The sequence below is a fragment of the Notothenia rossii genome (assembly GCF_949606895.1).
Source record: "Notothenia rossii genome assembly, chromosome: 7".
Lineage (NCBI taxonomy): Eukaryota > Metazoa > Chordata > Actinopteri > Perciformes > Nototheniidae > Notothenia > Notothenia rossii.
Genome location: NC_136905.1, coordinates 24,673,168 through 24,700,713, shown reverse-complemented (window position 1 = coordinate 24,700,713; position 27,546 = coordinate 24,673,168). Strand labels below are relative to the sequence as shown.

Sequence of the window (27,546 nt, the reverse complement as noted above, 5' to 3'; positions counted from 1 at the left end):
AGCCAGGCCAGGTTTTAGTGTCAGCGGGGGCTTGCATGGGTTGTTGAGTTGTTGTGAGTTGCTGCTGAACCGGTGGCGAGTCAGCCAGCCAGCCAGTTGTCAGGCAAGTACCAGTTCCTTGTTGCTATTTGTGTTTGAGTGTAGCCGTGCCGAGTGCCTCCCTCCCTCCGTTTTCCCTTTTCCTACCGAATCCTCCAACCTCTTCCTGTGGCAAGAACCGTGTCTTACAGCAGCCTGCAATGAAAAGCCTGTGACCGAGGCATCCGTCCCTTTCACTGCCATTGTGTCTCTGAAACAAGGAGCAGGAGCAAAGTAGTCAGCTAAACATGGTGTAGCAGGGTCAATGTGGCCCCGCTGTGGCTGTGGCTGCCGGGGCTCCACTGACTTGTTGTTGCTTGTTGTTGTGTGGGTCCCAGCTGGGGCCAGGGCCAGGGCCCCGGGATGGCTTTTGTGTCACGGTGCGACCAGTGCTGCACACATGAAACTAGATAAATGGATTAGAGGGGCGCAGATATGGGCGGGCATCTTTGAGAAAAGACAACGGAGATGTTGAAGGGAAGCGGGGGTTGGAAGAGGAGGGTGAAGGGAGAGGAAAAGGCAAAGACATTTATGTTGTTGGGCTACACGGGGTCGAGTCTGTTATAAGAATGGCCTGCTTCTGCCTAAAAAGACAAGACAGTGATAAACTTTACTCCCCATGCAGTCATCTCTCTCCTCTTCACTCTCCCCCTGTTACACACACACACACACACACACACACACACACACACACACACACACACACATACACACACACACACACACACACACACAAACTGTCACAGTGCACAATTCACCACTAAAATGAATGGATTGCCACAGTGTGACATGTCTCAGTTGCAGGGGGAGATGGTCCTTGTTCCCCAACAAAAGACTGTGGTATTATGGGGGGCCACAGCCTACGACAGAATGCTAAATTGTTTTAGGGTCAACAACTTATTGTCTTTGCATGAGCCACAATTTACATATCTCCAAGTTTTTCAGATTAAAATACTAGAACATCCTCTTGTTTTTGAAAGAATTACAGCCATTTAAAAATGTCCTGGATATACTTGAGATTCTTTTTTTATTATTATTATGATTTAAATCTTAAAATGAAATCAATACATACGTAAATACAAGTATTCATTCTACTAATGGATTAATGATTTAATTTATGGTAATTATTAATTGTAATTATTTTATCACTTTAACCATTATATTGTAATTAGCATAATATAAGCATTGTTTCCTGTGTGGAACAATGGACACAGTTTTTTAAAACCAGATCATATTATGTATTTAAATCTGTAATCCCACAGAGCATTATTCTGTAGCTCTATATTTACATTTAATTCATTTATCTCCTCTTCTTCTTTATTTTTCTTTATTTTTTTTATTTCATGGTCTTTATTTTTCTCTGCTTCCCCTTCATCGTGGCCCAGGGCGCGCGGGGAAGAAATGGCTGGAAGTGACAGCCTAATTATCAGCTCCAACTCCGCTCATTACCCATTAGACAATCCACTGTACATACACTTACTAAATGAATAATTTTGTATATATTATGGAAACACAATATTATGGCCCGCAGCTAACGCCTTTGCGCTAACCTCACGCTGTTTCAGTACAAAAGAAATAAATGGGACACCGAGAGGTTATTTAATTTTAGCCCCAAAAGCCAGCTCATGAGAGGATGTCATCTCATGTGCAAATGGAGCGAGGGGGGAGAGAGGGAGGGAGGGGGAATATGAAATGTACACACCTGCCTTTTTCCTCCGCAATATTAGAATCATTATTGCCAAAGCACGTGTTGTAGCATAAGTGATATTGGCAGGAGTCGGTTCGCATGGCTTAATATTATTCTAATTTCCACCGACCGATATCTAATGACGTGGGCGGGGACACTATTTATCTTTTCACACTGTAGCCTAATATTCTATACCAATTGAGTTAGTGCTACAAAATGGTGAATGTTATATAAATATTCAGACTGACATATCAAACGTCCTTATGTTATTACAGGAAGAACATTTCTGGTTTTGCTGTTACTAAAATCCTATTTAGCAAATATAATGTATTTGTGCTGTGAGTTAAGTCGTGTAAATGTGGTTATAAAAGCGGAATGACCCTGCTCCTTTTAACAAAACGCTCAGTGTGACCTTTGTTAATTTTTCCTCCACTGCGTGACTGTTTAGCGAATGGTTATTTAAGTGACACAGATTTATGCGCAGAATGTCCCCCACTGCCTCACAGAAAAGGTCTAGTCAACGTTTACCGAGAATTAAAAAAGCGTAAAATAAATCACAGCTGCCAGATAGTGCAATGTTTTAGAGTTGAGAAGTGATGTGTTATATTTAAATTTGGAATCATTGCGGGACTTTAAAAATTGCAACCCCAAATTATTTTTATTTTTTTTTAAATACAGATGATGATGATGGCCCCTAACGAAAAATGCATTTCTTACATTATTTAATTGTAACTAAGTATCATAATATTCCCATAAATAAAGTGATTTCTTCTTTGGTATTTGTATTCATTTAGAATTTTTGATGGCATAAAACACTTTAGTACATGGGTCAAAATCAAACTGTAAAGAATACTGCATTTTTTGTGATAATAGGCTGCTGTTTGAGTAAAAGTATTTCCATGAGATGTATAGCTTTTTTGAGGGAAAAAGCAGTTTCAAGTTTAAGCAATATAACACTCACCTATAGAGGTCGCTGTGATATTGCAAAACAGATGTGCATAAGTCACTCCACAGGTTTAGGCCACTCCAATAATTCACCCTCTGGATCAGCTCACTTCGCAGCTTACTGTCACAAAGGAGCTCTCACTCAAACAAGAGCATTTTATGCTGTAGTTATTTTAGTTGTTTTATCATTATTATTTAATATTTAGTTTATTTGTTTTAATTGCAAAACAGTTACATTTTAAATAATTAAAACATGTTTTGTTTGTTTATATAATGATCGTGGGAGCTCCTGCACATGAATAGAACACGAAAAATATCCACATAATTTCCCATCACAACTCATTATTGTTCTCTTCCCTTATTATGTTTAGACCCCATTAGGCTGTTGTGTTAAATCAATATTTGCTTTTGGTCACCGATTGAGAGAAGCTGCTTTTATAGGCTAATGATCACTATCAGCCTCGGGACAGACAGGACCCCAACACTCTGACCCTGCTCCACAACGCCGACCATGTCAGGCCCCTCCTCCCCCCAAAACGAACATATTAATAATTTATCTTCGAATCGACTTCTCTCTCTGACATATTAGATTTTAACCATTTGATTTTGTTTGGACTGGGCGTTCCCATATTATTACTTAATGACCTTCCCAGCTGCTCCTGTCCATTTTCTGTCACCAGCAACCATCTGGACACTTATTAGCACCTCAATGCATCCACGCTGCTTTCCTCACAACTTGAATACAATTAAGCCCGGTTGCAGACTGCCAATATCATTTTTTTGTCTCCCTTTCCCACCCTTTTCGAAATAAAATTGGTAGTAGGCCAACGTTTTCTTTGATAATAGTAATAATAATAATACTCATACAAATAAAAGCAATACCATGTAGCAAATAAATATAGGCTGAGGATACACGTGGGCTTTCTCTATAATTTCATTTAGTTTATTAGGCAAAATATACGATCTGGACAAATTCCTTCAACGCTTCCTATTTACAAATTTAAATCACTTGGTATTTACATTAAAGGAAGGACACCAAAAACACAAGATAGAGACAAAAATAATAATAATTATAATAATAATAATAATAATAATAATAATAATAAAGTAAAAAGCCCACCAACATGTCCCAGCCTGCCTGGGCAAAGTGGAGAGATAGTAACATTATAGGCGCGATTATAGGCTACACAACAATAGAGGAAGTAATCCATCCATCCACAGGATATTACCAAATTACGCCATTTGTTCTGTACCGACTGAATGCTACGCTGCATTATTATTTCTCAGTGTCCTTTTCAGGGAGTGTAAAGTCTTTTTTCTATTTTTCTTTTCCTTTTTTTCAAGCAAAGAAAACACAATGTCTTGATCAAGCCGAGGAGAGAGCAGTGAGGACTCGTTGCGTGGCGTCTTGTGGACTCCTGGCGCTGGAAGGCAGAGAGGATCTGGATAAAGAATAATACAGAAAAGTAGATAAATACCCCCGCCGTGTTTGGACAGCAGGTTTCAATATGCATCTCAATTGTATGGCTGAACAGCTTTGATTTGAAACAGACTGCAGTCCCCCTCTCCAATGCCTTACTTGTTTTATAATAATAATAATAATAATAATAATAATAATAATAATAATAATAATAATAATAATAATAATAATAAAATACATCAGAATATTTTTTTTACAACTCGAAAAAATGTCAGCGTGCAGAAAAAAAGATCCTCTTTATGCTACCATTATCAACATTCATAATTCCCTTTGCTATTATGACTGATCTATATGAATGTTGCATAGTGGCTATTTTGTAATACTTGAAAAAGAGGTAAACTTTTTTCCGATTTCGGTAAGAGCTCTCCCCTGGGCTCCGGGGCTCCCAGGGGTCTTTAGGGAAAGCACACAGCCCAGACAGAGCCCGTTTTACTCGGTGACTTGATAAGTAGCCACACTTTCCCCAGAGGGGAGGAATTAAAGGGGGTGTGGGATGGGAGTCAAGACCCCTGTCACCCGCAAAACAAACTGTATTTTATTTATTTTAGTTGTATTCATTCTTTAGTGTTACCATAGTTATTTTTCCAATATAACATAACAACTGCAAACATAACAATTTGGTTTCAATACTGAAATTCGTAAATCAATTTGTATTCCATAATTTCCACGATCCTGGTCCTTCCATTACTTACATGCTTATTTTAATTTTAATACCATAATACAGTGCCAGAAAAAAACATCTAAATCTGTTCATACATTTTTGTTAAATTATACATTTTGAAATTGCATTTATTAACCTAAGGCTGCTGATTTTATAATTATTCCCTTGTTTTTTGCTTTTGTCGTTTGAATCTTTCCAACGTTAAAAATAAAAAGTAAAAACTTTTCTTACCTGTCATGGATGGGTCGAAAGGAAGACTTCAGGATCTGTGTTGGAGGTGAAACAGACCTTGCACCGTTTTCATGCTCTATAAAGGACACATAAAACATACTTATCAATACTGGTATAACTGGATACATTATAATTATTTAATTACGTTTTATTATGCATGATGCAAATATTTAGGCCCATGAACATGTCTGATAACAAAAAATGGAACCACTACTGTTGCGTTAATTTACTACAACTTAAACATTGTTAGGTGTGTATATAACGCCTATTCCCGCCGGCAAGTTTATATAATTATACACAAATAGAAGATGCACCATAAACGTAATACACATATTGGCTTTTGTATAAAATGTATAGCACTCATTGTGACATTCATGCACGTGCTTGGAGCCTGTGATCCTACCTATGTGTTTGGGACTGTGCGTCTCTGCTCGGGCCTTGCTGTCATTGCTGAGTGCTGCTGCAGCTGCTACCGGCGACACCACTACTGATGTCGGCTGCTGCTGCTGGGCCTGCAAGTGGTGGTTGTGGTGGTGATGGTGCTGGTTTACTCCCAGAAACGACCTCACATTGAGCAGGGAGTTCTGGCCCAGGAAAGCGCCATTCGTCCAGTTGTGGAACTTTCCAATCTGGCAGGTGTACAGTCCATGACTGGGGAGGAAGGCAGGGTGGGTCTGTATCTGGTGGTGGGCCGCAGATGGGTGAGTTGTGGCCGCGGGGCCACACGGGGACGTGGGTTTCTGAGAAGAACTATCAGGACTAGTGGCTGTTTCTGCTAAAGACCATATTTTGGGTTTATTGTTAGAGGGGAGAGGAAAGCTCCCGGGTCTATCCGGGGACAAAACTCTTGTGGTGTTGTTGTTGCCGTCCGAGTTCTCCTTACTCCCTGGGTGAACTGAAAGTGGGATCTTAGATTTTTCAAAAGCCTCATGGGCCTGCAGGGCAAAGGCCCGTCTTTTCTCCAAGCTTTCCAAGTCTCCCCCGGCACCGAGTCCGCCCCTGTGGTCCCTGCTGCCCTCCGTTGATTTATCATCATCATCCTCGTTGCTCTGATCCCCGTCGTTGTCGTCGATTTTGTCTATGTCTATGCTCTCCAAATCAATCTCCTCCTCGTCTTCGTTTTTCTCCGCTTCGTCCCCACTACCGAACAAGTTACCGTCCTCGCCGTCCTCCTTGCTCCTGCTCCCCCACGTCACCTTGTTCTCCTTCTTGAGCCTTCTCCGTGCGTTGGCGAACCATGTGGAGACCTGCGTCAGCGTCATTTTGGTGATGATGGCCAGCATGATCTTCTCCCCCTTGGTGGGGTACGGGTTCTTCCGGTGCTCGTTGAGCCAGGCCTTCAGGGTGCTGGTGCTCTCCCGGGTTGCATTCTTGGGCCTGGCCGGATCACCGTACTGAAACTGGCCATAAGGGTAGAAGGCCGGAGATGTGTGGGCTGCGAAGCTGCCAGGATGGACGCCTGGATTATCCTTGAGCTCGTATTGGGATCCCTTGAAAAAAAATACACATCATTTTATAAAAGTCAAACATTTAAAATGCATGGTAAGTTTGCTAAAAGTGTTAACTGTGTATTATTAAACTTAAGTATTAATGCATTTCAGGAATTGTTTATGTCTGCAACTCAAACAAGTAAAATTACTGTGTTTATAAAAAAAGTTGCAATTGCACCTGACACCACAAATAAGCTTCTCAACTTGCGAAATATCCCATGCTGGGACTGCGCCACCTGCGCCTTCACAAATACTCCCTCAAATGCAAAGACCTTTTATTAGCAAACATGTTCCAAACATGTCTGTTTTAAAAAAACGGAACAAATACATTCAACAGCCAACAGGACGAGAGAAAGTTCGGTTCATCATTGTGAACACACAGATGGCGTGCAAACAGCCAGCTTTCATGTTTACCAGCCAAACTCCCCTCCACACTCCTAAAGCATGTCAAAGCACTTTCAAGGCCTAAGTGAAGTTTTCTCAGCATGCCACACTTCCACTGGCTCAGTTATATTTGCTTTGGGTACAGCACTCAACTTATCGATCAGAAGGAAATAGATTTTTGGGATAATAGCTCTTGTTTTGAAGCTTTGGAGCAAACACATTTACTATCACATTAACAAACTGAAGTTCGTTTTTTTCAATAGCCAGGTGTATTTTAGGGAAATACATGTCTGACTATTCTTGATCTAGACAGTAATCCATGTGGAATTCAGCCATGACAGGAGTGAACTGTAGCAAAACAAAGCCTACACAATTGAAAGTTATTTCATATTTATATCCTAAGCTTTTTGTTTTATGGGGGAGATTATTTCTAACGATCTGATAACAAATAATATGGCCGGGGTAAGAAAAGTACACACGTTCTCTTAACTCTTTTTTTTTAACACGTTATTGCACGTCTTTTGTTTTCTTCCGTAACATGTATTTAAACTTTGCAATCGATTTTTTTTAACAGTTAGATAACAACTATTAGGGTGACAGGGGTAAATTCAATCCTTTGTTTACTTGTTTGCATTTACGTTAAAATAAATAACTTCGAGTCAGATCTTTGTTTTTTTGTTTTTGCTTGTAGCCGCAGCTCAAACTTTTTACATTTGTAACTTTGCCAAACAAGGCACTGAACTAGGAACATCTAGTAAAATGGGGACACATTGTAGCAATCGATATTTTTTATAAACAAACATAGGCCTACTAGAATCGATTATCCCTTCATTTTTGAATTATTTCTTTTTAGGTTAACCAGCCTTTTTTTGGCTGTTGTTTTTCACAGACAGCGGTTGTATCCTCAAGCATAAACAATCGTTCTTGTCACTCCAACCCGTAACCAGAAACGAAAAAACAATTCTTACCATTTGTGAGAAAAGAGCCAAGTCCGCGCTGGTGTAAGGTAAGAAAGCGCTGTAGTTGTGTGCGTACGGGTTGGCGTACATGCCTAACACCGAGTTGACCGCTGCTGCGGTGGCGGACGGACTTCCCCCGAGTTCGGTGCTCCCTCCCCGGGACGAAGACGTAAGCACTCCCGGTCTCTCGCTCGCGTACACCGCCTGGGAGGCACTCAAGTACTGCGGGTAGCCTAGCTGGGGGAAAGACATCTCCTCCGCCGAATTGTCGCACGGCTGTATTGTCCGACAGAACTGTGCGTAAAAAGGTGTGCGAGAGAAAAAAAGAAAAAAGGAAACCGGAGGAGTGCAGGGAAAGTGTTTAAGCCAAAGTCACAGCTACTACAGACATACGGCGGTATGCAGTCAAAAGAACCCGCTCTTAAATCTCGGCTTCCTCTCTTTTCTCGCGCAAAGTCCGCTGGATGTGATCTGATCAACAATTGCGCTCCGACTGACGCGCCTGGCCCTGAGGTCTCCAGGCTGATCTCTCAGATACAATTTGAAGTTGATGCTTTGATTGGCATCCCCTACTTGAGCCTGCAAGCTCCTCCTCGTTTGGAGCAATGTGGATAATGTGAATATAGAGTGAGCACATTGGCTGGGGCCTCTCTCTCTATCTCTCTCTCTACCTCTCCATCTCTCTCCCCTTTCTCTCTCTCTCTGTGTCTCTGACTCTCTCTCTCCCTCCGTGTTTGGACTTATTGTATGTTAAATGTTCAAGCATTAGAGTCCATTCACCGAAGGCTTTGATTGTTGTATGACAACCTGTCTACACGATTTTACAGCTGTCCGACACAGGGGGAAGTAAACCCGTCAGAAGAAGGAACTTACTTTGAATAGATTTAAATTGTAATTAAAGAGGGAAAAAGCTTCTCCGCAGAGGAATTAGTATCTGCTATCACGAGCTGCTGGTGCGTTTATTTATTTATTTTCACAGTGACTCATTTACTCTTAAAGTGTCTTCCTGTAACTTTTTTCTTCAACATTTTATCCATCTAATTTGTTCACATATATAGTTATTAAATCGACTTACTAGTTAAATTAAGTTTATTTTAATGAGGCATTGTTAAAAAAAACATTTTTATACAATTTCCAAATAAATAAAAGAATTACTATATTTCAGCCACTACATTGCGATGCGAGTCTAAAGATTAAAAAGCTAATTTCCAGACGCGTTTTTCCTCCAAAAGTCAAAGCAGTTCAGTAAAAACGATGCAAATCTCTCCATGATTTATTAATTATGCATGTTTTGTATTGACTTCTGTTTTGTGTTTCTTTGATTTCTTCATAAAGGTTTAATCTGCCAAATTCCCCCTCTCTTTTTTCTCATCCTATTTCCATCTGAGTGTGTGTGTGTGTGTGTGTGCGTGCGTGCGTGCGTGCGTGTGTGTGTGTGCGTGCGTGCGTGCGTGTGTGTGTGTGTGTGTGTGTGTGTGTGTGTGTGTGTGTGTGTGTGTGTGTGTGTGTGTGTGTGTGTGTGTGTGTGTGTGTGTGTGTGTGTATTTAAAGCAGATTGGTGTTGTCCTTTGTAACAACAGAGCCACTTCACGTGTCCTTGTTTTGAGTGAGAAGGAATGAGGAAAAGCCAGAGATCACTCAAACAGCGAAGCTGTAAAGTCACTGAAAGCGCCACAAATATTACCTTGTACATTTTGAACCCCACATTTAATTTAAACAACTTCCTCTCCTTTTTAACATAATTATCCAAAAGTTGAAGACTATTTAATCCGTAACCTGTTCACTAAAAAAGTGAATGTGTTATTCCTTAAAAGCACGCATTTTATATAGGCTATTATAAAATAAGCTTTTGAAAGAATATAATTCCACAGAGTTCAATTTAAAACATAAATACATATCTGATGCAGTGGCTTTTGGTCAGCTCCTTTTCAAACCTCTTATCCCTTTCCCAGCTCAGAAAAAGAAAGGGTCGGTCTCTAACCTCCACTTTCCTCTGCTGTGTGTCCACTCCTGACACAGCCATGTGGCTCACGAGAGGGGGCTGTTCATGTTTTAACACTTCTATTTTCATTTGATTCAATTCTTATATCAGCCACCTCCCGAGTCAACGGGCGGTATTCTGTAGATCTAGATTTAATGCCTTAACGACTGAAGCCCAAGAAGTCAGGAGATTTTGATCTGCACCAGATGGCTCCGAGTGGATATTGCCGAGCGCCGAGGATCTGTTAAAAATATCTGAGGGGCACTGATGGTAATCTGGGTAACACATCAGAAAGGAGGGGAGGAATGGCAATTGTGATAACCCGCTGGAAATGTGTGCAGGGGGCTAAATATGACGGGGGGTGGCCTGGATAAGGAGACTGAAAATCTTTCTAAATAGAAATGAAAGAGACATTAGAGAAAACGATCAATAGGTAAATAATCAATGGAGATTATGACCTTTAGGCATATTTAAATTATTGAGTCTATTTAATAATAATATAAGTATGATAATATTTACAATATGTGATTGCAACTGTGGCTTTAATTATTTTTCTGAAGTTTACATTTTTAGAAAAATAGAAATGTGACTCTTAAAAAAACAAGGACACGTGTTGAGGACAATAAACCATTACCGTTAACTGATTTATTGAGTCTTGTTAAACTCTCATTACCACCAGAAGCTCCTCAGCTTTAACCCGAAGAGAGAGAGATAGAGAGAGAGAGAGAGAGAGAGAGAGAGAGGGGGGGGGGGGGGGGGGGGGGAAACTTTGGTCCGGATCCTCTCGTCGTCTATCCCTTTTTTGTTGAACTCGTTCACACAACGCGTTCACTTCCAAAGCATTTCCTCGAAACAGACAGCATTCACCATCTGGGTCCGTCGCTCTGTGACGAGCACGAGCATTCACGCACACACGCACACATATTCTAACTTAACGATTTTAAAAACACTCTTCCTTTGTAAAAAAAAAAGAGACAAATCCTCAGGCTGCTCAGTGCTCATATTAGAGTGTTATCATGTAAATCTACAGGAGGCTCTTCATAAGCTGCTCTGCCTTAATGACCACATTCTACTAACGCACTCAGGTGGTGGATACTTTTCTTCTGTAGTTAATAGCATGTGTTCCACGTTTTACATTTCCTCTTACTTACTCGATCTTTACATTTTCATTTTATTGATACCTGCCCTCTGCAGGAAAAAGAACACATAACCACGTGTTCATATTGTTTTTAGGCATGTGTATTTGATGAGCTTACGCTGGAAAGTGAAGGCTATACAAATCCAAAAGGCAAGACATAAAAGGACGAAGGAGGCCCCACCCTCTCGTGCTTTCTCTCTCTAATGAATAGGAAGCTACAAACAAAAATGAGTTGCAAAACTGCTCTATATTCTATTCAATACATACACCACGTTATCAATATTACACAGCACTTTCAGGTATGTTTAGGGAAAACATAACAATATGATACAGACAAGAAAAGTTAACATCATTATTTTCATAATACATTTTTCATAATTAATTGTTTAAAAAAAAATATGACAGCAGTGTTTTACAATCGAGGATTAGGTTTTATAATTTTTGTAAAAGTGTTGACAAGCTTTTCTTTACTCCAAAAGATGCATGCATGCATATGTAAACAAACCCAAAAAGCCTGTCTTGTAGCTAGTCTGTAATGTTATGACCTTTGTTCTACTAAAAGTTGTACTTTAAAAAATGTTCTTAACTTTTACATGCATAATGTAATTTTAAAGGAATGCTTTGCCTTAGAACAAAAACTAACACAAACCTAAGATGTTAGTATAGGGCCATGTATTCTTATAGTTTAGCCTAATTCAGTTTATTTGAAATATGTACATCCCGGAACTCAGTCTTCTAGGATCTGGGCCAACACATAGGCTTGAATGGCTCCAATAGAAGTCAAAGAGAGTGAACCTGCATTACAATAACATCAGTTATGTTGACAGTTGGCTACCACCGCAGAGGTCAAGGGTGTCTCTGTGAACTAATAACTGTGGTGAAAGATACTCCTTTCCTGCCTCTGGGAGTGCCAAAGTTGAGGAAAGGTTAAGAATCCGCAGAATGTCCCTTTTGTGCTTTTCTTGCAGATTATCAAATTAAGTGTTGAAACCAAAACTCTTTCTCCCCCTGAAGAGAGGAGATTAGATGAATATCACTGATATCAATGGGCCATCACACGTGTTAGACCTCTTCCCTTTAACTCCACACACCAACGTGTACACTCACGCTCAGGGTTCCAAACATACTCCCTGAACTGCGTCAGAGCGACTTGACTATTTAGCTGTGGGTTAGAGTCAGAGGACCACTGGTGTTACTGTGAGACATTTGATACACAGACAACTGCACCACACCTATAGGTAGGAAACTAGGAATTTCCTGGATAATAAAAGAGGTCTATTCTGAGTCTTAGAAGGTCAAGACGTTTGCACTTGACAGCTAAACACTTAGAAGAGTGGTGTTCCCCAGTATTGAGGTGACAAAGAGCTCCTGGGCTCAAATTGTTGCTAAATATAAATGTGATTTGCAGCAGTTTGTGTTGTACAGTGCAGTCTATTCAAACGGACATGTTACATGTTTAGTCATCCAACAGGTAAGGAATAATAAATCATTTGACTTTAGATGTTATTTATTGTAAAGAAATGGCAGGAAATCAATAGAAGATGATGTGATAATGAAACTTAAGGCTTTTAATAGAAATGCATTCAAATTTAATTTGCATTACATTATGTTTATGTCAGTGATCAGCCTTCAGATAAGTGTTTATACATCTTCTAACTTTTGCCTGTATTTAAAAGTCAAAAATCAAATGGATTTCTTGGCCTAAATGAATTACTCTTTTCAAACTTGGCCACAAGACAACCATGTGCACTACATATTTTTAAAAGCAAGTCATGAACTTAGAAGTAACTGCTGCTTAAGTACTGTTGCTCAAATAAACATGACATATTGGTGGTTTTTTATGCTTTGCTTGAATGCATCTTTAAGAAATACATTTGAATATACTACTCATTTGTTGGTTGAAGCATACTTTCACATAATGAAATCTTAAATTCCAAGTGTTAAGACTCAAGCCACACAAGATATTTGGTTATATTCTAAGAAAGATTGTTGTGCAGTTAAATGATAATAAAGTTAGCATGTCTTGTGCTTCAAGTCACAGTTGTCTTTTTAAATATAAAACCAAGAACAGTAACTTCCCTTATCTTAACCAAGAGCCGTGAATGCCAGAACATAACAAAAAAAAAGATCATGCTTGTATGAGCAGAATTTGTGGAACAAAAACAAATGAGTTGCCAGTTAACACTTTGCAGGTACATGCCGTGCCAACATAGTGACTTGGCAGATACGTTTATTAGACGGCATCATTTTGCATGCATAACATTTTGCACGAAAACACATTGTCCGTGCAAATTAGAAGTGGATAAAAGCCGTTTCTTGGGGAAAGCTTTGGAAAAGGTCCAAGTAAAGGTGCATTTAAGGTAACTCACATTCAGCAGAGTACTGTACTGTAATTCCAAACGGATGTGCTACTGCAGCAAGAACACTACAGAGCACCACTGCTGCCGTAGATATACGAAATAAAAACAAGACCAAACACTGAGCTCAGAGGGTGTTACCTCATCATGATTAAGTTTTATCATGATTTAGTAGCTCATCCTAATCCTAAGTATCGCTTGCTGCCACGTTCAGGCAAAGTCGTAGGGAAAACACATCACTTCATTAGTGTCGACAAGTTTCTTTTAACTCTTTCTGGCTTCAAACTGCATACCATACAAAAGACAACAGCCAAGGATCTGACTTTTTTTCCTCCCCAAGGGCATTCTCAGGGGTGGGTAATGAACGGGTGGGCCCAGATTTTGATGTGGTTAGGGGCCAAGGGGAGAGAAATGTGAGAAGGGGTGTTAATTGTTTTGGCTATTTGCTGGGGGAACATATCAACATTAGATCTAATGGAGGTTAAAGACTCTCATTGCCATAGGGGCTGGAGCTAATGAATAGCTATAGCTAGCCAAGGAGAGAGAGGGAGGGATATAAAGAGGGTCGAAAAAGAGGATGTTACATTTACTGGCCTTTAAAAGGTTTTTAACTGCATTCAGCTTTTTCCTTGCAGTATTGACCTAAGAGGATTAACACTAATAACTCAGGAAATTAATTTTATTTCAAATGTATTTTTTAAATGGAAGTTCTGAAAAGTAGGCGTGACGTAATTTAGTGACGTCAAGGATAACTTCAACCATGAGTTTAAAGAAGAGAAGATTCCCCAAATTCCTAATTGTAAAGTGAAATTGCCCTTTTAATTGAACTTCATTGAATAAGGAAACTTTCTACTTAAAAACTTGTTGCGTATACATTCACATATACTGTACAATTCAGCAGCTAAGACTGCGGGAGATAATTAACAATTTTGGCAATTCACAAACTAATTCCATTACTTGGTATTTAACTCCTCCGTGAATAATCGACTGATTTCTGGTGAGCCAACAGGCTGCAAGCCACAGAAGCCCGGTATTGCATATGCACATCTGCACAATTCAATTGCAGATCTATGCAAAGTACAGTAAACGTGTGAGAGACTGTGGACAAATAAATCAGCGATATCAAAGTCTTATTTTTGTCCCACATTTAATTTTATGCTAAATCTGAATGAGGGAGACTCAGACATCGGTTTGAAACACTGGCTTAGAAATATCCATAAGAGTTAGTCTCCCATTTCAAATGTTTATTTGCTGCATCAGAAACGGTGGAAGAAAATGGGAGCATGCAAATCTGCTTTCAGATGATATAATTCCCACGTTTATTTATCAACAGAGTTAATTGAATTTTAAGGAACGGCCTTCTCGGGGAAAATATTTTTGTACACTGAAGTATTCTTTTGAAATTACACCCTTTGATATTGGTGTAAAGGATAGACTTATAGATAAAATGATCAACAGAAAGCATGACAAATGGAATTTTAATGAGGCTGCTTCTTTTATCTGTTATCACGAGCTGCTTTCTGCTTTGGTGTGTCTTTGTACTAACTATTGATAGTAGCTGAAACCTGCTGTTTTTTATACTAAAACATTGCTGGACATGCTCCCCAGGATGTGTCGGCCTCTCACTCTGCACAGCACTGCTATCACCTTGATCACGGATCAGACTCGCTCTGTTCTGCTGCTTTGGGGTTTAACTTCCTAGAGTGTTCCATTGGTTATAAAAACACTAGTCTAATCAAAACTACTTTTTAGAACTTGGAGTATCAGGTAGGAAGGTTTGGATGCTTTTTTCCTTTCAGTTCTATTATTAAAAATATACAACATGCTTTACTTCAGTATAAGCTAACTATCATCTGACCAATTTGTGTCACAGGATATTGATATTGGCAGCTTTGGGACCAGAAACTCTTTTTCAAATTCAAATTATAGATGTCATCATGGCTCCTGAGTAGGGTAACCATTGGTCCCACCCTCTAGCCTTGGGGTTTAAGGGGTCATAGATGAAAACAGCAGTCTGTCAAATTCACTTATGCAGTAATGAGTTATAGACACAGTGGTCTGAAAAGGGGAGGGGGTTGTGCGAGGGCAAACCCCCCCCAAAAAAATAGGGTTCCAAAAGGGGTTTACAGGCTATTGATGTATTAGATTAGCTCTTTGTGGCACAGATTAGATATTTCCATTGCAGCTGAGCAGGGACAAACAACATGGAATCTTCTTTTATCTGTTAAGACAACCATGACAAGCCTCGATATGAGCTTAACCACGGTCTACAACCTTAGATGTGTTGTTTGGTGATGCTTCAGACATTGTTTGGATGATCTGTGTGACTCAGAAAAGTTTGACAGGAAATAATCTTTGAACAGGAATGAACAACAACTCATTTTCTACCCTCATGATTTGCAAACTGTTTTGATGTCTTATTCAGATATAAACATTAGCTACATTAGCTCAATGACAGATCTATACTGAAGTCATATTATAATAGTACATGCTCTTAGAAGCAAACACTTGTATTTTGTGTCTGTTAAGATTTAATTTAGCCCAAAATCTCAAATTGAAATAATACCATTGCCATTAACTGCACGTTCTTTGTTTGCTGTAAACATTTGAAAAGTATGTTTTCTTTGTCTCGAATGTTGATTGGTTTGTTGGGTTGTGCCTGCTCTTGTCAACAATGTCAATAAAGGGGATTTAAAAGAGAGCCAGTTCAGTAAGTAACATGATTCATACAATGTTCACAGGATAATATTGTTGGACAACAACAGTTGACAATCACTTTGCTTGTACACACTGTTTTAGTTGGATCGGCCAACTTCTTATCATCCAACTAACACATTTAAAAAAACGTAGTAATAAGTAAGTGATTTATTCCAATGTTAAACTCTGTTAAAACTCCAATCAATACTTTTCTGCACATCCAAAAAACTTGATTTAAGTGAAAATTACTATATAGATTATGCATATGTATTTAAATTGTGACTGGTGTTGCATTGCATATATTTACTGCCCTAACAAACACAGTTACTTTCAGTAAAATAAGTCAAATCTCCCAAGAAATAAGGTTTCAGTGGACCATTTATTTACATTAATATGTAATGTGGAATTTGACTTGAAGTATGTGGGACAGCCATCAACATGTCATTACCAATATAAAGAAAGGACTGTACTGAACACACTGTGGATAAGTTTACCTACATACAGTAAAAACAAATAGAAAAACCCTACAAGGGGTGCACTCTATTTCTATTTCATGTGGTGGTGGTGTTTGTCGGAGTGGGTGGCAGATTGCATTGCGGCTTTTTACATCACGCCCATGTTGAAGCATCATTGATCCCAGCTGAAAAAGAAACCAATCTGGACAATGAAGTTCAATAACAACTGTCTCCCGTCTCAAAAGGGGCCAGATGATCTGGCGCAGTGTAATGCTTTAGCATTAGTGGCACTCAGCTGTTACTGCCAAACACTGGCCCACACCATGAAATCTCTTGTTAAGAAGAGAGAAATAGTGTTCGGCTTGTAATTGAACCATTTTATACCCCCCTTCCTCCTCCTCCCTGCCCCTCTATCACTCTGGTTACCCCCTCTTCCACCTTCCTTCCTTCTGTCCCATCCTGCTCGTCCCCATTTGTTTTCCTGCTCACCCAGTCTTAACGCTCACACACACAGTCAGTCAGACACACACTCCTTTTGTATGAGCAGCAGCACCCATCAAAATCTGGATCGATCCCCCGGTGTCATTGTGTGAGGGGGTTATTTATGTGGGCATCCAATCTGCACCTGCCGTTGTGTTTGAGCAAGAGGGGAACATGGCCAGAGTTTGTTAACAGTGAAAGGGGAAACATCAAAGCTGAGAGAGAGAGGAGGGGAGAGGGGGGAGAGGGGGAGAGAGAGACAGAAGGGGAAGAGCAGCCACCTCAGAGCCCCATGAGTACCCGCCAGCTCGCTGCCTCGTCTCTCGTGAAATGAGCACTTTCACAGTCAGTTAGTCTTTAAGTAATAGATATATTGAGTTCATCCCTTGTAACGTTAGACAACTAATTTATTATTATTTTTTTCCTTTTGCCCTCACCCTTTGCAGCCCTCCCCTTCCTCTTCCCCTTGTCCCCTTCCATCTTTTTCCCTCTGCGTCCCTTTTCCCTCCGTTCCCCATCAACACAGGATTATGAAGGTTAAATAAACTCTGTGAAAATGAATGAATATTGCCACCAACCTCCTCCCCTCCCACCCCTACTGCAATCAAACCCACACCAGCGCCGCCACCCTGTTTCTCTCTACCCTCCACCCTCATTGCATAGAAAAAAAAGAAAGAAAGAAAATAAAACTCCAGCCCAGGCTATCTGGCGGCAGAATGAATGATCCTATTTATGTTAATGCATACATGAACGTTACACAGGTTTTTCCCCTGATAAGGCGATAGGTTAATGAAATGCTCATTTCATTTTACCAGTTGTTTTCTCTGTGAAGTTCCGATAAGTAGCAAACCAATGAAGCTTGTAATTACAATCTTACAGAAACCCGGCCAATCTGTGTATAAATCTCACCATCCAATTACAAGATGTAATAATTTTGCAGTCAAGCTGGTAATGAGGTCTAATACTCATGCATGTGATAATCCCCCCTGGATGCTGACTCTATCAGATGTTAGCTTTGTAATTATATGAGCTTGAAAAAAAAAAATCATTATTTCATGTTCAAGTAGAAAATGAGGTTGGTGGGAAGTTAATTTTCTCTATGCTCTGTGAAGCGTAGACAAGAATTTAATGATTTAATTACAGTTGTTAGCCCTTTTTTGCGAGAGGCTTAAATTGAGCTAAGCATTTTTCATAGCCTCCGACATCAAGAGTTGGGGAACATCAAAGATTTTGACAGCATACCAAGTGATGAGCAGGCCCAGTGGCCATGATATTTATTTTGTACTGTGTTTGGTTGCAATAAAGAAAAAAAAAGGATGAATTGTTTGCTTTCCTTTTGGTTACTTTTCCTTTTGTATCATTTCCTTTCCTTTTTGGTTACTTTCCTTTCCTCATCTTCAGGGTAACCACAGCCCAGGGATACCAGACCTGCTGGATAAAAGCAACATCAACAAATATTAACCGCTCTGGCTTTCACCACCGGCAGCTAATCCACTGTATGTGAATTTGTCATATCAGATTACTATGACAGTCATGGTGCAGCGCAGAAAGGAAAGCATCCTCCTGCATCCTCAAAAGGACAATATAGTTTTACTCCCCACCTTCTTTGAATTTCAAAACAGCCCATGAGTGGTGTCTGTAGTCCTCTGATTTCCATACAGCCTTTTTATGAGAAAAAGAAACTGTAAATACATTCCTCAGAGTAATCCCTAGAAAGAGGAATGGCTGCTTTTGGCACTTTAAAAAAGGGCTTTGAGCGATGTAATTCAACTTCATAGTAACAGTAGCTACTTGGTTATGCAGGGTGGTATGGTGTGTGTGTGTGTGTGTGTGTGTGTGTGTGTGTGTGTGTGTGTGTGTGTGTGTGTGTGTGTGTGTGTGTGTGTGTGTGTGTGTGTGTGTGTGTGTGTGTGTGTGTGTGTGTGTGTGTGTGTGTGTGTGTGTGTGTGTGTGTGTGTGTGTGTGTGTGTGTGTGTGTGTGTGTGTGTGTGTGTGTGTGTGTGTATACTGCTGTCATCCATCCTTTTTATCAGTTTTTTGGAACCTGGCATCTGGGGAGTTATTGATTCAGATTTTAATAACGTATTTTTAAGCTCTGAAACTTGACATGAGAACAATTGTGAATTTATAAATAATTTGTGACAGTGCAATAGTTTATTTTCCCGTAAATGAACATATGCTATGTTTGTAAATCACAGACCATGGTCTAAGAAAATGCAGTATTATTGCATGTATTTATATATTTTATGAGTATGTTTTAGCAAATGTATATAAAGTTTGCTCCGAGTACTGTTGCCAGCGTGTTAGGACCTTTGTAAATATAATGATAGTACTTATCCCAATGCCATGGCTGAGGACTATGTTGTTCTGGTCGAGGTTAGGGCCAATTACTTTTGTCCAGCCAGACCAAATTATTTAGTTTGCATTTAAAGTAAAGCTTGGGTCAAAATATGTTATTAAAAAGTTTGTGGGTAAACTTAAATATAGAACACTTGGAAAACACATCACTCCTCTATTTACCACATTATTTCACCCCCGCTGCCTCAAATATCATATTGATTTACTATTTCAGCACTCTCATTGGGGATGTTAGTTTGTTGTTAATCTAGAAAGTTATTAATTCATACTTTTCCCCCCAGACATTTACATAATCAAAATGTAGAAATGTAGTCTTACAGTTTCTTACCTATTTGCCGCCAGCATGGGACAACAAAGTAATGAGTTTAAGAGTCAACTAAAAATAAAAAAGACACATTACTGCAAATTACTTTTACTATCCATCAATCTGACAATTATTAAATTAATTGTTTATGGTTTGATTTAATAGATTTTCTAAGATTTTCTATTTTCTTTTTTTAAGAATAAATTATGAAGAAATCCCACAAAAAAAGTTACCTTTCAGAAGCAGGAACTATTCATTTTCAATGTATTGATTGTGAATTGCCAAATCAATTCAAACTAAATGAGGTTTCAATTCTAGTATGGATGCAGCCATTCCTTCTGCCATAGTACATTCACAGCATTGGTTCATATTTACTCTGAACTATCTAATGTCCATCAGGCTTTGTATCTTTTTTACTTTCATACAACAACCATTATGTGTAAACTGTGTTAAAAAGAGCACATTACACCGTATGAAGTCATCCTTAAAACATTAATAGCTTTCCTGGTTCTTCTCCCCATCCTCCCTTCTCTCCTCTCCTCTCGCTCCCTCCTTGTCCAACACTCCCGACCTCTCTTGACCTTCTTTAATCCCTCCTTGCCCTCTCAGTACTTTCTCTGTGCTTTGCCATGTCCTGTTAAACAAGGAGCGTGTTGCTGTGTTGTGACCCACAATTGTGGGCAGCTTCACGGCAGGTTTTTCCGGCCTTTTTTCTGCTCCGGTGTCCACTCTGCCTCCATCTGCCACTGCCTCACCACAGTCCCACTGGGGGAGATGGGGCTAATTCTGCAGTCAATTAGCAGAAGGGCCGCTTTTGTTCTCTCACCGGCTCCCATGGGCCCTATCTGCTTCACTGCTCCCTCACTCTCGCTCCATTTCGATGGTTCTTACTTTCTGTCTCATTTATCCGTTCGTGGCTCTCTATCTCTCTTTGGTCGTGTAATTTCCTTTGTTTCATTCTGTTCCCCTCTCCTCCTGTCCTCTTCCTTTGTATCTTTACTTTGTACATCGTGCTCTCTACCTCTCTCTGTATTTCCTGTTTCTCTCTCAGACATGGAGTCTTTGAGGTATCGAGTGTCTGCTTGCCATATTTCTCCTCCCAGCCCACCCTTGCTGAGTGACCTTTGTGACATTGTTGGCCAAACGATGTCTCTGGCAATCATGAGCCATAAAAAGAGATGGAATTGTGGGTAAATATTCCCAAACAGATATTGATTCATTGTATCATAAACATTATATTGATGGTCTAAATGGCAAACATTAAACTGCAGGCTACAAATTAAGTTAGCATCCTGTGCATAGTTTCCTGCGATGGGTTCAAAACAAATATGTACTGTAGAGGTATAATCACATTCCTTTAACAATATTCTTGTCATTTTTCTTTTTTGTTGGTAGGATAACATAAGATAAATGTATTCAGATAAAGACAAATAATTAAACATATTCTTCTTTTCCCTTACCGTTTTTTCCTTCAGTTTTATTAGCTTTGAAAGGTTTCATCCCTTCTCTAATGAGGAGGCATTACATTAAAAATAAATAAATAATTTTCTTTTACCCTACATCAATCAGGAACAAAGGAAGCATTATTGAAAAAACCCCACTGTTAAAAAGGTAGAAATCATTCTTATGTCTTTTGATCGATCGACCCCGTGGGTCCTACCCCGCTGTTGTCCCCGTGGCTCTACCTGGCCCTACTGAGCTGTACCAAGTTAATAAATCATTTTGGCATTATAAAATATTCAAAGGAGGATGGGATCAGGCAAGGCCAGGTTAAAGAATTTCTTAAATTTTCATGGCATGACAGCCTGTTCCAGATTCGCCCCCCCCTTCAGCTGCTTCGTGCTCTGGGTTGTGTGTGACTGAGTCTCTCTGTGTGTGTGCGGGGCTTGGGGTTAGGAGGATCTCCTGTGTCACTCTAATAGTCTAGAATTACACTTGTATCAGTGTCACTAGCATATGGGGTCTATGTATACCCTTAGGCCCATCACACACCCTTCCACCTTCCACTGTCATGGCATTTAAAATGATACCATTTGGGCAAAGCTAGGTTTGACAGAAAAAGTGAAAAGCTGTGTGTTTCCCTCCTTAGCCCTACGACAGAGCAGCAGCCACCAGGGGCCCCTGCCACCGAGCAGCCAATCAAATTATATTTTACTGGATAATGATGGAAAGTAGTTTTGCCTCCATAGTGAGTGCTCTGTCTCTCTCCTACTTTTCTTCTCTCTGTCCCTCACACTCTCATTGTACCATCCCTAAAGGAGGGAGTGCATAGTATCATTTTTTGTTTGTGTCATATATTTTTTTTTCTCAGTGGTGATGGAAATTATTTTCAGCCCTTACTAGTCAAATAATTGTCTTGTATTCCTTGTACATTGAAATATGTAATTATGTTGATCTTGCATCTCTTTCATTCACTTCAATGCAGTTGCAACAACAACTACAGCAACAAATGCCATACTCATTTGCCGTTCAAATATTCCTATGCTGAAATCTGTCTGGTTACCCACTTATAGTTGTCGCGTATTCATTCATTGTTTTGATAAGTCTTTAGCCTCATGAATCCCTAAACAAAATGCCCAACATTTTAGTTTTTATGCATTGATGTGATTGGTCCGTAAATCGCAATTTCTTAATATCATTAAATGTGTGTTTCCTTTGACATTACTTTTCAAGGATGGTTATCTCATACGAGCCTCCAAAGGCATTTTCTATTCCATCGTTAAACATACTATTTTATCAACAATTATGTTGTATGTATCTTAAATGGCTTTTAAATACCTTTTCTGTAACATATCAGAGCTTCAGTTTCACCAAATTGAAGTTCACTGGTATGAATTGTGTTTGTAGTTGTTCTAGTTGTTCTATACAGATGAGTTGCATATTGTCATGATGAAAGTAATCAAATTGCATTATGAACACTGTTGTGTTAAAGTGGTGATCAGCCAATGAAACTAGAGTATTAGGAAATGAAAGATTCAGTCCTTTGCTGTATCAAACAGCTGTAGAGGCCTGATGTAAGTTAGCCTCACAAAGGTTAAACAGCATATGAAATAGTGATGAATCTGTGGATAGAGGGACCAATTAAATCTCCCTCGCTGCTCTCCTATTGCTCCCTCTGTCTCCCCTCCTCCCGACCCCTCTCGCCATCTCTTCCTCACTTTTTTCTCCTTCCTCTCATCCTCTCTTGTCACACCTTTCACCATCCCTTGATCCTGTCTTCCGCCCCACCCATGCCTCCTAATTCCACTTTTCCTCTCCCCTGTTCCATTCATCCATCCATCTTCTCATCCTTACATCCTCTCAAAGACAGGCTGTGCTTTGGCTGGCTGTGTCGCTCTGTGTGATTGATTCCCTCTGGGTAGAGACTTCACAGTTGGTAATGTGGGAACCAAGGCAGGTGAAAGGTTTATGCTAACACATAAAGAATAGTTCAGTGTGGAAGAGAAGGTAAGAGCTATTAAGGCTGCAGGTTTTGAGAGGGTCCCCATGCTAACTGACGTTTGAGTTCTACAAGAGGCCAGGATACATACATTATTATGTGGCAACCCCTTCCTTGTTAGCATGCCACTTTTACTTTAACATCTAGCATCTTAAATGGAACAACATTCAGTAAATAAAGAGTGGAATATTGGCCAATGCTTCACCCTTTAGCAGAGTTTCATGAAAATCAAGCAAGTAGTTGTAATAACTGTAATATTATTGACAAGAAGACACACTGAATTGAATACAAAACTTCAGCGATATACCTTTAATAAGAATTGTACATAATGCTAGCTGTTTGAATCTTTATGGCTCTGCTGATTCTCCCCAGCAACAGGAGAATCTTACAAAGAACATATTTAACTTGTATAACCTCCTTTACTTGACTAGCCCCACATTTGTGATGCAAAATCTTAGATGATTCTCTCACAGATAATGCACACTTGGAAAAATTTATAAAAGTGTGACAAGACATCAGATTTAGCAAAATACTACCTTAACCTCAAATTCCTATTTCCAATTATTGTTTTATTTATGATCATACTATAGACAAGTTTACGCGCCAAACCACGGGTAGCGCCATAACCCTACACAAATGCACTTCATTTCCGCCGGAAGTCTTTTGCACAGCGTCTGTCGGTGTAAACCGGTGTAAACAGTCAGACGGGCACTGGTGTAAACACAGCGATTTCGATGCTAACAGTGATGCTAGCTTGGGAACACGATTCTACTTCTTTGACTGGAGATGGCGTTACTCTCCCCCACCCGAATTCAGTGCAAAACTGGGAGGATAACATGACGACGTGGCCCAGCATAACGTACAGCAAAATTTGCTCCTACTTCGTTCAATCCATGGCAATAGATGGAAAAGCAATGGACAGTCTGAAGGCATATCATAAGGCTGCGCACATTCTACTTTGCCCACATGCTCCCGAAAATTGTTGACGATTTTGTTGAGGGAAGGTTACAGTTCTGCAGTAAATATCTCAGCATTTTAAAACCAAAATAAACTGCCTTATTTAGGTCATGCCCACAGGAGCCAACAGTTGTCTGTTGTTTACATAATGCACAATTTACATGATCTCTTTATGCTGTGCAATATATCATATGTGCCTGTACTGTTTGAGTGAAAATAAAGTTTGATGTAATTTAATTTCATTATTGCACTGTTATTGCATTATTGCATTTCATATGTTCCTTAGAGTGCTACAATTTCTTTTAACACAGTTCATCATTCATATTAAGCTCATACTGTACATAAATAACACTGAATGAATTAATTGTTGAGAGGAAACTAAAGAAATGGCTTCAACAAGAAAGATCACATGTTTAATCCTAACAGGTATTACAAATTAAAATATAAAAGCAGCCCACACAATTACATCACTATGAAAATATTCATATATAATATTAAAAAATACAATGCATGCAGTATTTGTTGTGTTTATCTGTATTTAATGAACAACATGGCTGGGTGCTGGTTTGTGGTCGTAGCACTCTCTATCTAACCACTCGTTCAGGTGCTTTCTCGAGTGATTGCAACCAACTACCGCACACGTAGTTCCCGAACCACTTTTCTTCATGTTGTAATTGTTATATCCTCTTTGTCTCTGCGATATCAGTGCTTTGTCGGCACAACGGAGCTAGCTAGCAAAACAAACCCAGTCCGCCAAAACGGAAGTGCATTGCATCGAAGGGAGGAGTTCAGGATGTAGAGCGGAAACGGCTCAATAACTTGTGTATAATAGAAATCATGACTAATTATTCAACTCATGAAGTATCATATGGCCTATGCAGCATGTCCAGCAACTACTTTCCAAACACATACACTTGAAATATTGATATGTTTTCCTTTTTCTCTCCTCAAATCTCATCACCCTTTCTGCCACATTAGTTTGACCTCACTGAAATCCCTAATATATTCCAGTAATTGCACATCAAACCTCAATTCTGTATTTCAACCCCCAAACCTTCCCGTTCCAATTCACACGCACACCTGCCCAGCTGCATTCACATACAATACATTCACACACCTCACATTGCGTGTGCATAGACAAGCACACATGCGTTTGCATGTATACACACAAACAAACAAACACACACACACACACACACACACACACACACACACACACACACACACACACACACACACACACACACACACACACACCACACACACACACACACACACACCACACACCACACACCACACACCACACACACACACACACACACAAACATGGCTTGCTGGCCTTCTGAGGGTGTAGGACTCATGTATTTTGATGATATGAAAGTTGACCACATTTACATGCAAATCGAAGTTCCAGATTAATAGGGTCCACGTACGGGGGCGAAGGAAGACTGCATGGTAATATGCTATTATGGCTTTTAAATACATTTACCGATGTTTTGACGCAGAATTAGCATGGTCCTAGCACAAGGAAATCATGTCGGTCTGATAGCAATTTGGTTTTCCAATTGGGAATACAATTTCATCAGGTTCTGTCATTTCTAATAATGACTACGGTTGTGCTCACTAAATTGGAGATTCTTTTCCTCACTTTTTTTTCAATTCAACCTTGGTGGATGAAAGAACAAGCAACATTTTAACTCCTCTTGCAGAACAGAAATTGCTGTACCTGACACTATTTATAACAAACTCACTGGAGATATGGAACCAAAGACTAATATGCGAGTGTGCAGCATGTGTATTGGCAGTTTCACATTTTGTAAAATCACTAAATTGTGATATGCTAATTATTTCAAAACATTCTGGGTTATCATGCAACTAAAAATTAAAGGTGAAAATAACTATTTTGCACCAGTTCTAGTCCTTGTTTCATCCCATCTAAAGAGTACCTTTTCAAATTCTTCATAAAGCATAAACTGGTCCACACTGTCAAGTGATAGACTACTCAAATCGTTGCTTGTCAGTCACAGCGAAATGTCAGTCATCCCTTACCCAAAGTGGTCCTGACAGCTAAATACAGATTTCAATTTTCCTTCAGAGAACTCATTACTTCAGAATAATAAATGGCAAAAATAGATTGTTTAATATTTGCATTTCTTTGCTCCATATTTTGTCTTCAAAATGAGGAATTTCAATATGAAGGCTGTTGACAAAACTCGCCGTTGTTGGCAAATGATTAGACTGCAGACTGACCTAAAAGGATAAACTGAATGATCTCTACTGTTATGAGCCTTGTTTATCAACTTTGCGTTTAATTAATGTATTCGGCTAAATCACGGTTTGATTTCCTTTGAGCGCATGCAAACATGAGAGACGCAAGGAAAGGGAAGCATAAAGGGAGGCAAAAAGAAAAAGAAAAACAGACATCATCCTCGGGTGTTAGACTTGTGATGTATTTCCTTTAAGTTTCCCCACTCAAGAAAAACAAATAATTAACAGCCCCTTGGGACATAACACACAAATAGAATAATGTATTTGTGTCAGTCAAATGCCTTTCCATAGCTGGGCAAAGAAAACATAATAAATGAATATGAAATACGTAAACAGAGCCCGGATACCATCCAATTAATAAATACAATTTTTATCGTGTCTTCTGGGGGCTAAAATACTTTTGAAAAATCGCAGCATGCCTTTTGGCGTCCTTGTCAATTTATGTAAACAGCCTGCAACTGTTCTAAGGGCGAGGAGCACAAGGAGATCATAGATTATTAATGAAGTTTGAAAATAACAAAGGCTGTGTCAGCTGCATCCTGTGCCATGGTATCAATGGCACTCGGTCGCTAAACGCCACAGAATGGTTCCTTGCTGCACACTACAGGTTCGATATCAAGTATTCCTCTGAGTTAGATTTAACCCTTAGAACCTGGTAAATATTTAGTCTGACCAATAGCACAAGAGGTAATGTAGAAAGAAAAGCTCCTTACAACAACCTTTGTCTTATTCAGGCTCTGATGTGTTGAGGGTCTGCTAATTTGGCTCTGCAGGGAGGGGGGGTTGGGGAGTGGGTGCGGGACTCCTGGCTGAGTAGGCCAGAAATGTTAGGCCTTTGACATTAAGGATCGATTCCACTCTGAGAGGGCTGAGCGCGGCAGAGAGAAAGGAGGATTGTGGCAATGCATGCCCCTTCTCATTAGCTGACCGTGGGGGAGCGGAGGCGTTAACTTGGCCTCTCCTTTGGGACTCAAATGGGTCTAGGGCCACCGCTGATGGGGGGAAGTTCACAACCACAAAACTGGATTCAATATTGAGTTAGGCTAACTTTGTTTTCCTTCATCGTACTAGCTGGGCTGCTAAGTGCAAAATGTCCAGGGAGACAAAATGGTGATACACGAAACAAACAATGTTGGTATGCAAATGAACTCAAGAGCACACATAAGTGCTCACACAGGCATGATGAAAAAAAACAAC

General features: G+C 39.7%; 1 protein-coding gene across 1 annotated transcript; it reads right to left on the bottom strand.

Annotated features, from left to right (window-relative positions):
- Positions 1-3,628: 3,628 nt before the first annotated feature.
- irx1a (iroquois homeobox 1a) lies at positions 3,629-8,454 on the bottom strand. The gene is made up of 4 exons (XM_079641294.1): positions 7,925-8,454; positions 5,486-6,572; positions 5,083-5,158; positions 3,629-4,152 (listed from the first exon to the last, which is right to left on the bottom strand). Exons 1-4 carry the CDS (start codon positions 8,165-8,167, stop codon positions 4,077-4,079), a joined length of 1,482 nt encoding a protein of 493 aa, XP_079497420.1. The 5' UTR covers positions 8,168-8,454; the 3' UTR covers positions 3,629-4,076.
- Between the last annotated feature and the right edge of the window lie 19,092 nt (positions 8,455-27,546).

What these genes read in the sequence shown, in the direction of transcription:
- irx1a (XM_079641294.1), bottom strand. Translation starts at nt 8,167, where the DNA reads ATGTCTTTCCCCCAGCTAGGCTACCCGCAGTACTTGAGTGCCTCCCAG. An exon ending in GCACAGTCCCAAACACATAG is followed by an intron (nt 5,159 to 5,485) that starts GTAGGATCACAG and finishes TGTCCTTTATAG; the next exon opens with AGCATGAAAACGGTGCAAGG. An exon ending in TTTCGACCCATCCATGACAG is followed by an intron (nt 4,153 to 5,082) that starts GTAAGAAAAGTT and finishes TTCTTTATCCAG; the next exon opens with ATCCTCTCTGCCTTCCAGCG.